The 12711-nt window shown below is 40.7% G+C and overlaps 1 protein-coding gene across 1 annotated transcript in view; it reads left to right on the top strand.

Annotated features, from left to right (window-relative positions):
- The first annotated feature begins 4735 nt into the window (after positions 1-4735).
- Positions 4736-12711, top strand: part of VWDE (von Willebrand factor D and EGF domains) — a 53235-nt gene continuing 45259 nt past the window's right edge. Inside the window, exons 1-3 of the mRNA XM_042477635.1 lie at positions 4736-4813; positions 6698-6882; positions 8566-8797. Of these exons, the coding sequence (XP_042333569.1) occupies positions 4753-4813; positions 6698-6882; positions 8566-8797 (478 nt within the window). The 5' untranslated portion in view covers positions 4736-4752. The remainder of the gene's footprint in view (positions 4814-6697; positions 6883-8565; positions 8798-12711) is intronic.

The raw sequence follows: 12711 nt of genomic DNA, 5'->3' as shown, positions 1-12711 counted from the left end.
GTCCAGTGCCATCTGTCCAGAACTCAGCAAATCTGGTATAAGGCAAGTTATGTTACAACAGCAGAGCCTTCCCTTCTTTGAATAATCAACTTTAAAGAAAGAAAAACGGGTTAAATCTGTCTAGGAACAGAAGCCTCCCTACACACACAATATGTTTCTCATAAGAAATCTAAATTCAGTATTGTAGAACCATATTATACCCTCAAATTGTCCTAATTTGGCAGGGACACTCCAGATGAATGCTCTTTTTGACCCACTATTTCACCAGATTGTAAAATACCCTAGTTTCTTTCTCCTCTTCCCAGTTTCCCCTTTTGTCCTCAGCTTACTTCAACTGAATGCAAAGTGCGACAAATAGTTTGTGTTCAATTAATTTTATTCTCAGTTGTACTCAGTTGAGGGGAGAAGAGAGGTGGAATCTTGCTCTTACCAGTAGACTCAGGCAAAAGCAAATTACTGTTGCTTCTTCTAGTTTGTCTGTTCTTCTTAATTATGTTTGCCTACACTCTGATGTTGTGTCCTGGTTTTCCCCTATGAAAAGTTAGTGGGTATCCTGTGAAACAGGATCAAGCCACTATTACAAACACAAGAACAAGCCAGTTTTTTCTTGTTAGCTGGCAACCATCATCTCAGTCTTCCCTTGTAAATAAATGCCTTCTCCTCTGGATGCTGTTAGAGTGGAGAAAAATGCTCTATGTCTGTCCAAACATTGAACAAGATTGCTTTTAATAATTGTGTTTCTTAAGAAATAGCTCTGGAAGAATATCCTTAATGAGAAAAACCTGTGTATATTTCTGGGATGGGGGCATTTTTTCTTATTTTGTTTTGCTTAATAAAATATTTATAACCTGCCCTAGAGGTGAAGAAAGAAGGACAACTTCTTTTAAAAGACTTACATATCACAAAGGGCAAATCTCTATCCATCTTCATTAAGAGTAAAAGATCACACTCTCTTAATAATGAGCTTTTGGGCTGCAGTGATCATATTGAGTTGTGGATTTCTCATACATTGTTTTATGCTATTGAATTGTTTTAAATGGTTACAAAAAGATTTTAGAATTGTTTACTGTTGTTTGGCTGTTTCACTTTAACCACAATGGCTCAATGCTATGGAATTCTGGGATTTGTAATTTTGTGAGATACTTAGCCTTCTCTGAGAGAGCTCTAGTGCAACAATAAACTACAAATCCCAGAATTCCATAGCACTGAGCTATGGCAGTTAATTTTACCTCTGTGGGTGCATGCATGCAATATTTTTGCAGTGCAGATGCAATCCTTGTATGCATGTCACCTTTTAGCAATGAAATTTGCTGGATGGCCTACCTCACAAAGTTGATGTGAACATAAGAGTTGCGGAAGGCCTTGCTCCCAGGGAATTCTTTTGGTGGAAGAGTGCAATGGAATAAAACATAATAAATTTCAGCTTCCCATCACACAGTGGCAGTGTTACTTAAATCATGCATCAGCCCTTGGGTTTTATTTCTTACTCTACATTCTCCATCACCACCATCCCTATCTTTGTTCCCCAGAATTTCCTGTAGTGATCACTTTTTTGTGCCATTCTGGGGTTTTTTGTTGCTCCATGCAGCTTGCCTGGTGTCTTTTATACTGATTTACTCTGACAAGTTTGACAACGCGTTGCTCAAAGCATTCCCTGAACTGATGGGTGGTCTTGGAATTGTTGCTGTACAAAGTGCCAAGAAGAATATTGGGGTATAACACAAGAAGGTGTCAGAGGAGAATGGATAGGTAATATTTCCCATTTTTCTAGACCACTCTAACCTGTTACTTTAAAAAATATATGATCAGCACATCACATTCTGTAGGGTTTTCTCATTCACCCATCCACTTGTTCAACATGCTTCTTTTATAGCATGCCTAGCCACAATACACATAAATAATAAATACACTAAGACAAAGGTCTGAAGACATTTATAGTTACAGTTCTATGCGCACAGCTGGGATAAGCAATTCTGCACACTGATGATTTACTTCTGAGTAAATCCACAGAGGATCTGGTTGCACATATGTTGCATATACATTCCCACCAAACTGAATGTAGCACAGCTGTGGTGTATTTTGCAAGGCTAAACAAGGAGGAACAAAAATGTGCTCAATCTGACATTCTTAAGCAAATAAAGCAACATAAAATAATCCTTCTGTTTTCATTTTTAAGAAAGAATAATGCTTCCTTATCATTAGGGATTTTGAATATATACATTACAGCCAACAAGGTTAGTTAAAGAAGGAACTCCCTGCTCAGTGCTAACTGATGACTTATTCTAAAACAGCAACAAAATACTTTGGCCAAGAAAAATGCTGTCTGTACTCAGATGTCTCAGTTGAGCTCAGTCCAAGAATGATAAATTATTGAATTTACACAGGATATTTTATCTAGTTTTCCATTGTTGTCAAGTGAATACACAAAGAACTGCAGTTTTGTGTCATATGCTAATGGACTGTATGCATGGCTCCATTTCAAAGATCATACCTCAGTTAACAAAGCCTCTGACAGTACAGTTCTTCTTTAACATGAAATAACGCAAAGTTAATCCAAACAACCCGAAAATAAAAAAGCTGCCAGTTTTCCCTGCTTTGTGTTTGGATTAATTTCACGTTATTTCACTTGGGCAGTTCCCTAATGTGATAAGCTCCCCAAATTTGCAAGTTTTGTTTAAATTCGAATTTTTAATCTTTTTATTTTTAACCTTTAAATTTATTTTTAATCTTTTAAATTTTTAATCTTTAAATCTCGTTTAACTCCCATTTTCCCATGGGATCTCACTAGTGTGATAAACTCCTATGATTCTATGGAGTTTAACACACGAAGGAAATCGGTAGTTTATCCAATGAATATCTCGGGAAAATTGCGTAATTACGCAAAACTATTTCACATGACATTGCACAAAACCCGCCATTAAAGTGACCACAAAGAAGCATTAACGCGCATCTTTTTACTTTTGGGATTTCAGGGACAATGCATTTCCGATATTGCTCTATTTGCACAATTGCGTGTGATAATCATTCGTGCAATTACTCGCCATTTTCGCTTTATTGGCCGGATGCTTTAAATGCACTTTAATCTCTCTCTAATGCTGAAATTAGCCCCAGTGTGATAATCTCCTGATTCTATGAAGCCTCCCACTCCAGCTACCTGCAGCATGTTGCTGTTTACTTAAAGAAAGCATAGTGCTACATGTAGAGAGATCTTGTAGCACCTTTGAGCTTCACTGAAAGAAAGAAGTTGGCAGCATGAGCTTTCGTAGACTTCACTCTGCTTCCTCAGATGAATTTGCAAATTATGACTTAAATCTACGAAAGCTCATGCCACCAACTTCTTTCTTTCAGGTGCACAACAAGATCTCTCTCCAACCTGATTCTACAGACTAACACGGCTATACCTTTGAATTCATAGCTCTCCATGTTTGGCCATCAAATCAAAAATCATAAGAAAAGTGGATGCTGGAGAAAGAAAGAAAAGGTATTCCTGGATGCATTTTGGAAGAAGATTGCAAATGGTCTGTAGCCGGTCTAGTTTATTTTTTCTTTACTCATGCAAAGCTATCTGATCCAATGTGAAGTCGAAGGCTTTCATGGCTGGCATCCATAGTTTTTTGTGGGTTTTTCGTTCTATGTGGCATAGAGACATATCCCTACTCTTTCCATGTTTTTCCTCCCTCTGGCACCCAGTTTTCTGTCAGAGAAGTGATGCCCAAGGATACATCAAGGCCATTAACTGAGGTATACCTGCAGGAGGAAGTTTGTTTTAAAAATCCCCCAAAACTACAAATCCCAAAATCCCATCACCTTGACCAAGAGTAGATAAAGAGGTTTCACAATGGAATAATATGCCGGTGGCAGATGAAGATCCGAAACACACTGCAGAAATAATCCAGTTTGAGACCGCTTTAACGGCCCTGGCTCAGTGCTGGGGAATCCTGGGAGCTGTAGTTTATGGTGGCTCCAGAGCTCTCTTGACAGAGAAGGCTCAATGTCTCACAAAATTATAGCTCCCAGGATTCCCTAGCATTGAACTGAGGCAGTTAAAGTGGTCTCAAACTGGATTATGTCCGCAGTGTGTTTTCGACTTAATCTCTAGCTTCATCTGCACTGCAGAAGTAATCCTGTTTGAGACCGCTTTAATTACCTTGGCTCAATGCTAGGGAATCCTGAGAGCTGTAGTTTTGTGAGCCATTTATTAGCCTTCTCTATCAGAGAGCTCTGGGGCCACATGAACTATAACTCCCAAGCCCTGAGCCAGGGCAGTGAAAGCGGTCTCAAACTGGATTATTTCTCCAGTGTGTTGTGGACCTCGCTTTGCCTGCTCTAGAGTCCTCTGGGGCGAAGTTCTGGTGCCTCAACAAACTCCCATCCCCAGAAGTCTATCGCCCGGAGCCATGGCCCTTAAAGCAGGCTCAAAGCGAATCATTTCCCCAGTGCGGAGGCAGTGTAGCTGGAGGCAGAGTCCAGAGCAGTGCAACCTTGGAATGAGGCTTGGCCCTGGAGCCTGAGAGGGCTGGCTGTTCTGCTCCCTCCCAGCGCTGCTGCTTCTCAGTCCAGACCTTCTCTAGGCGCCAAGGGGAGGCTGCAGGACGAGGCTTTGCCCGCTTGGCCCAGGGCTTCCTTGGCAGCCTCCAGCCCCCAGCAGAGCCCTTGGCAGCAGCTAGCCCTGTGCGGAGGAGGGCAGAGGGGAAGGGAGGAGGCGAGTTCCTTGCAAGCCCTGCACAGCCCCGGCCTCTTCCTCCTGCTGCCATGCCTCTCTCCCTTTGGCTGGCTCTCCTCCTGGGCTTCAGGGCATCGCGGGGCCAGCAAGGTAAGCCAAGGGCAGGTGGGGGCATTGGGGCATCTCTGGTGGTGGTTGTTGTTGTTGTGTGCATTCAAGTTTTTCCCAACTTATGGAGACCTTAATGGAACTTTCTGGACAGGTTTCTTTAGAAGTTGGGGGGGGGGTTGTCATGGCCATCCCCTGAGGCTGAGAGAGTGTGACTTGCCAGTGGGTTGACAAGACCCAACCAGGATTCGAATCCAGGAGAGAGTCCTAATCCAACACTCAAACCGCTACGCCATTGCAGTTGTAGAGGGATCCTGTGGCACTTTGGAGGCTTAAGGTCCAAAACACACTGCAGAAATAATCCAGTTTGAGAGCGCTTGAGAACAAATAATTAAATCAAAAGTGTCCAAAAAGTTCCAAAAACCAATTTAGTTCTTCTTTTTTTGAAAAGAGAGAAGAAAATGCCTTAAATTGTAGTTCTTTACTTACAGTTGCCATTGTTGCGACACTATCCCTGTCCATAAAATGGCACTGCTTTCATGATCAACCCCAAGAATTTTAACTGTGCCTTTACTACAAATTCATTGTTTCTAATAACAATGATGCTGAAAATCCCAGAAAAGTCAGAAATTGTGTTTTTGACCAGAAGCTAGTGACTCTGGAGGAATTGCAAAGACTGTGTAGGTTTGATTGGAGGTTTCAAGGAAAAGGGGCTAGAAAAAGGATAGATGGGATAGAAAACGTTATCTTGCTGAATTCCTAGAAAGTAATTATGTTGGTCTCTGCAACCAAAGGACAAGATACTTTGCCTCTGATAAAGTCTGCTAAGGCCCCATTCACACTACGAAATAACCTGGTTTGGAAAGAAAAGAAAAAAATGATGCTCATAGGCCTATACTTTGGCCCTTTGTCAAGATATTGTTTGTTGCACTTAGATTAGATGGTACAGACAGAGGGATATCCTTGTAGACAGAGGTCCTTCCTCCTTGTTTGCTATGACAGAGACAACCTGGATCTTAAAGGAGGTTTCTTTTTGTGCTGCTAATGGAGATTAAAGGTTTCTTTCTGGACTTTACAGCTCTTTGTCTCTCAGAGCCCACATGGCAAAAAATAAAAAAAAGATGAATTTCACAATTTCTAGCCTACAAAAGAAATTCCTTTCCCTCAACACTTTCTCATTCCTTCAACATGAAGAACAAAGAGCTGGGCTCAGCATGTTATGTACAGCATACATATGCAATAATCACCTTGAAATAAACTTATCAGATTTAAAAAAAACAACACACATACAGTGCACCCGCGCCATACGCGGGCGCGCCATACGCGGCCTTGAGCATACGCGCTCAAGCCGCGGGGCGCGCGCAGGGCAGAAGGGGCGGCGCGTCCCATTCAATTGAATGGGCGCATGCACCCATTGCGCCTCGCGCGCACCCGCGCCCCATTGTTTCCAATGGAGCTCGAGCATAGGTGGAATTCGCCTTACGCGGAGGGATCCGGAACAGATCCCCCGCGTAAGGCGAGGACGGACTGTACATGCAAAAATAGTGTCAATCCCCATCAGTGAGTCAGGAGGAAAACCTTGTAAAGCAGCATTACACAAGACACAAGTGGGTGTTACTAGAAGAACATTTACTTTGTGGAAGTATTTTGTGTGTGTGTGTGTGTGTGGTTTAGAAAAAATTTCCCTTGTGTACAAGGAGATTTGGATTTTACCCATAGTTTTTATCTATGATGAGCTTAGATTCCAGTTGACCTTACTGTATGTATTGGATATATTTCTAGAAAGGCAGAGTTGGGCTTGGTTTGTTTTTTGGATTAACAGTACTGTGACATCTTCATGGTTCTAGTTAGATGTATTTTAAACCAGTATGTGAATACAGTATATATGGATATTTTGAAATGTTAATACGTCCAATATTTTTGCAGCTCCAGAATGTCATCCTGCTGGTCATCAGATCCTTCATAGTCCATACCGAAGTGCAGAATTTGATTCATCGCAACTTCAGCAATCAGCTATTCAAGACTTAATATGTGACCATTCACTGGCATCAGGGTGGTACCGCTTCCTAATATTTGATAAACAGGCTGAAATGCCAACCAAGTGCGTGGAGGTATTGGTGCACTCTCATTCAACCGATATAAAGTAACATTGTAGAATGGAACAAAAATGTAAAAAATATATATGAATTAGACCCTCTTACATTTAAAACAATGAATTAGACCTCTTGCATACATATAAATCTTATTCATCATGCCTGGATTTAAATAGACCAAAAGTTATGAGGTTAAAATACAATGAAACAAATTATAATATTGAAAGAATACTGAATTAGAAAACAATTCAAAAGCACACCAGTACTGTAATCATTATAGCACTAATCCATTAAAAGGCCTTTTCTTGGCAGACAGTCAATTGCCCAAAGCCCTCCTGAATAAAAAGTTTTTTGCCTGCTGGCAGAAGGACAATAGTTTGTCTGTATCACCACACTTTATCACTTATCTGTGAAACTGGCAAACATTCCCGCATTGTTTGTGTTGGACATTTATATGCATTTTCTGGAATCCATTGGGTGGTTTCTTCTAGTTTGTCACTTTCACACCAGTTCATCACCTATTCCCTGTCAAGAGTACCAGTGCCAATGGGTTGCAAGACAAACTATGAATTGTAGATCAAGTCAGTACTTAGCACTACAGGTAAAAGGAGGAGACAAAGTAAAGGAATGGACCCCCCCCCAAAAAAAGACCCAAAGATAAGACAAACCAAAGTTCAGGAAAAGAAAAATTTAATTGAAACAAGACTTTTGGTTTATTTGTTAAAATATTTATACCTTATATCAAAAATATCTCAAGGTGTCTTACAAATAACAAATGAACAAGGAAGGCTTTGCTCATTAATCCTGTCCAGCCTGGAAGAGTCTGTCCAGTAGGTGCTTCACTGAGATACTTTCCACCTTCAGATCATGCATTCACCACAAGGAATAGTGAAATACAGATTACAATAGCTTCTGACATTTGGCTTGTGAAACATGGCTGAATGGTGGAGAACTTCTTTCAACTTGAGGGCTGAATTCAAGTCCAGAAAAAATCTTCGGGGCTTGCATTTCAGAGGGAAAAGTTCTTTCAGCCAACGGAAAAAAAGATTGCAGCATATTTTATCTTAACCTTCTTACTGCCAATAACTTTAGAGAAGTATTTCAGTCTTGGAAAAGGTGAAAAGATCATTGAATATTAGAAGGAACCTCTTGAGTAGTTTGGCAATGCAACCAATTGCTTAGAGAGGTGGTGCAGTCTCTTTCTCTGGACATCTTCAGAAAGAAGCTGGACAGCTACCCGTTGGGGATGCTTTAGCTGAAAATCCTGCACTGAACAGATGGTTGGATTTGGTGGCCCATTAGACACCTTCCAACTTGATCCTATGATCGGTATAAAAGCTGGGAAACCACCAAACAATGGTGCCATATACAAAGGGGAACTGGAGAAGGTTGGATTGGACCCTAAGGAACCTGGTTCAGCTCAGGAGCTTGAGGTTTTCCATCAATGATCTAGCCCAAACATGTGCTTACCAGGTGCTTGCCATCCTCTTTGCTTTTGGACTGCTAGACCGATGGTAAAATGTGAGAAGAGTATTCATAGTTGACGAATTTTGTTTTCAATTGTGTAAGGTTGTACAACTGGGAACACTGACAATATGGATTTATATTTCTGACTCCTGTTGCTGTTTTAAACTCCTTGAGTGGTGTCAACATTGTATCTCAATAAGCTCTTTTCTTCTGTCTTGCCTTGGTTGCTAAAAGATGAATCGCTGCGGAACACAGGCCCCAATCTGGTTGTCGCTAGGAGAGTCAGAATCAATGCCTCGACCTGGTGAGATGAAACACTTAACAGCCTGTGCAACTTGGCAGTTTGTCTTCAGTGCCACGAAGGACTGCTGCCTTTTTCGGATTCCAGTTAGTGTGAGAAACTGTGGAGATTTCTTTGTATACTTGCTCCAACCTACGCAAGGGTGCATGGGATATTGCGCAGAAGGTGAGGAGTGATGTTTTGGGGTCATTTTCAACTCTGGATGTACAGTAACAGTTTTAGGTAATGTTTCAAATGGTAATGTTTATGACTCCACTTCAAAATATTATGATAAGATAGTCTTGCTCTATTTGAATGTTTCCTGCTCATTATGCTAAATGAGGCTCTGGTCCTCTGCCCCAAAATACTATCCTAACAACATCATAAAAAGTGAGTAAGTATGTGTTACTGGATTACTAAATGGGTTTGTATTTAATTTTTCTGAATGTTCTGTTGGCCCTGTTTCCTGTTTTTGCTGGTTTTTCTACATCTGCCTGATTTATACCTAATATAGAACATTAGTGACCAAACAAATATAAAGCTCTCTTTCACACAGTACAATTGCAGCATGTTGATGCTCTGTTAACTGATATGACTCCATATCTGGGATTTGTAGTTGAGGGCAGAGTATTTAGAATTCTGAGCCAGATAGCTGTATTGCCTAACCAAACTACAAAACCCAGGATTCCATAGGCTGTTGCCAAGGCAATTAAAGTGGCATTAAAGTGCTATAATTGTTGAGTGTGAAAGAAACTGAAGACACACAGCCTTTTCTCACACAGACAACACATACCCTTTCTATCTCCCTTTTCCCCACTTCCCTTTTCAACCAGCGGAGATGCAGAACACATACAGATTGATTGAAAACTCCTAAATTTTGTTCCTGTTCTTTCAAATTTTATACTGGATTAAGATGAACCACCCTGGGAAGCTGGTTTAAAAAGTCTCTGACTGTACCAGGAGCTCACAGAAAACATTCTGGGATAAACAAATGTGTTTGTTGTTGTGTGCCCTCAAGTCATTTCTGACTTATGGCAGCCCTAAAGGTGAACCTATTGTGGAGTTTTCTTGGCAAGATTTATTCAGAAGAGGTTTGCCATTGCTTTCCCCTGAGGCTGAGAACATGTGACTTGCCAAGGTCACACAGTGGGGTTCATGGACAAGCTGGTATGGATCTCCCAAATGAAATCGAAAAAAGCAGAAACAAAGCCTAGTGCTTTCCTCCCCATCATCATCAGGAAGTAATCTGGGTGCCCATGTGGGTCACATGGGAGTTATATGAGAGCCACGTCTAGACTATGGGTTGTGCATATAGAGCAGAGGAATCATTTGTGATTCATTAGCCTGGGAATTATTTGTTCTGTGGGCAGCTAGTGGCCCCAGGATCTTTCCAGATTCCACTCAATCAAAAATATTTTTATTTTCCAAAAAATGAGCCAAAAATCAAAATTGCCAGTCTTTGAAACCTCCAAGAGGGACAGTTCCCTTTAAAAATAAAGCATACCCTCTTCTATTTCTTGTTTTGTCCCCAAATGCTTCAATGGGTTTTTTAACCAAAGACTTGCCACTTCTGGTTTTGTTTCTTGGACATGGGCTGGTGCATGCTGCAAAGTGTCTTGGGGCTGAAATGTGGCACTTGAATCTTCAAGAGCTTGCCCATTTTATAGAAGGTAGAATCAGGGGGGAAACTCCTGAAGTGGCAAGGTAGGAAATACCATTTTTGAATGTTTTCTCTTTTGAAAAACTGCATCAATAAGATCATCATTCATAGTAATGGCAATCAATGGCCTGATTTAAATGGGCCTTTGCGCCACCCCTGTCACATGCTAGGGATGGCCGAGGACGCAGCGTCCATACTGGCCTCACCCCTAGCACATGACAGAGGTGTCAAAATGGCAGCCATTTGCGCACTCGGGAGTCACAAAAAGAACCCACTTTTTGTGGTTTCTTTTTTTCGCCGCTGGGAAGCCTCGGAGTTTGGCAGCTGAGGCTTCCCACGGGCGGAAATGGAGGCAGCGGCAAACCACGCTTTTTGGGCGGTCTGTATCCCGCCAAAGTTTTTTTAAATCCCATGTGATCTTGGAAACTAAGCAAGGTCAGGATTGTTTAGTGTTTGCATGGGAGGCCATCAAGGAATACTAGTTGCTGTGGGCTCAGAGGAAGGAAATAGCAAACCACCATCTCAGGATTCCCTGCCTGAGAAATTCCTATGAAATTCATAGGGTTGCTATAAATCTACAGGTACCTTGAAGGTGCTTACACACATGCACCGGAAAATAATTATGGCCAAAAACATCTCTTATGCTAAGACAGAACTGCTGTGCCATCTTTATGAATTCATTAATTCAGTGTATAAATGAGCTATTGATACATTAAGTTGTGCTATTTTTCAGAAACCTGATTAGGAGATTAAGCAAAATTCTATTTCTGTCCAACAAATAGGCTGAGAAGAAAGTCTCTCATAGTGAAACTCCTTTACTTATAGTTTAAGAAGGTTTTAAATTAATACTGTCTGCTGCTTTAATTAAAAGACTTGAAATAAACTTTTTATTATCCCGAAGAGGTATCTGTTACTTGTCATGAATAATAATGTTTTTTATTACTGTTACATGCTAAAAGAAATTATTATAGTTTAATGTATTTCTTTATTATACCAGGAAAAAAATAGACAGCGTAAGGCATAAACACTCTTCATCACCTCATGCAGCTTATTTACTGAAAAGCTAAATGTGCATAGTGTAATATGCCATTTGTTTTTATGGTGGAGAACAATTGAAATATTGAAAACATTTTCATTGCTACATTAAACTAGGAGCTATCTTGCTTCCTTAAACTGAAAGTAATGAGCTGTCTAAAAAGGAAGAGAAATATGCTTTGTTTTTATTTTATTTTTATTTTTTTCAAAAAAAAAGCTTAATGCGATTTACTGAAATTGCAGCATGCTGACAAGATCAAAATGCTTCCTGCAGCTAAAGTACTTTGTAATAAAAACAGAACTTTTAATTATAAACTTTGTAAGGCACTGCCTAGGCATAAAGTCAGAGAACCAATTATTACAGAACTGAGGAGAGACCCACTAATGTTGGCAAATACTCTTCTCATTTTGTAACTGAACCATGGATGATACTCAGTCTTTGAAGAAGGAATAAATCTCCATAAAGACACGCGTTCAGAAAAAATCAGTTGCAGGTTTCCAAGCTGTGAAGTTTACTCAGCTTCCTCTAGCAACGACACTTGGATATATCTCCTATGGAACCAATGCAGACTCTGTGTCTACATGCATCACTATCCACTTAATCCAAGGCCAGTCCAGAGTATTATGCCCTGGACTGGTCCAGGACTGACTACCACAGATGCACTGGGCCAAATCCTGTGTGAAGCCACATTGATGTGCACACAGGCTCTGCATTGCTGCCCCCCCCCAACACATCCATCCACTTGCCCTCAGTGCCATCACCACCATTCATTCCCTCACTAACCAAGCAGCTCTCTCTGAGAACCTGGCTGGCACTATCGCTTCTGCTGAGTTCAGAACCTTTCCACTTTTTCTGTCTACCTCTAAAGATCAATGGTGTCACTAGGGTTGGCATCACCCAGTATGGTAACTCATGGTGTCACCCCCTCTATTGACCTCCTCGACTATCACACCACACAGAATTCGTAGGAATGTTTTTTTGTACTAATGTTACTCATAAGTCGTAATTCCCCTATATCACTGAATCTAATGGCAATAGTTGTGACATAATAAACAACTAACCCGATTAAAATGGTACAATATCTAATGCACAGCCGAAATGTAATAATAATAATAATAATAATAATAATAATAATAATAATAATCTTTATTTCTATCCCGCCTTTCCACGAAAGTGATCAAAGCAGCTTACAAAAATACAGTTAAAACATCAGTACAGTGGTACCTCGGGTTACGAAATTAATTCGTTCTGCGGCTAATTTCGTAACCCGAAAAACCTTCGTAACCCGAATTGCCATAGGCGCTAATGGGGAAAAAAGCCGCGGCTCTGCCGCGGCTCCATTTAAACAGCGCCGGCATTTTTTTCGTAACCCGAAAAAACGTTCGTAACCCGAAACAATAAATC

Source organism: Sceloporus undulatus, chromosome 6, assembly GCF_019175285.1.
Source record: "Sceloporus undulatus isolate JIND9_A2432 ecotype Alabama chromosome 6, SceUnd_v1.1, whole genome shotgun sequence".
NCBI classification, from domain to species: Eukaryota; Metazoa; Chordata; class Lepidosauria; order Squamata; family Phrynosomatidae; genus Sceloporus; species Sceloporus undulatus.
Note: the sequence above shows the minus strand (reverse complement) of the source record. Positions and strands in the feature narration are given on the sequence as shown.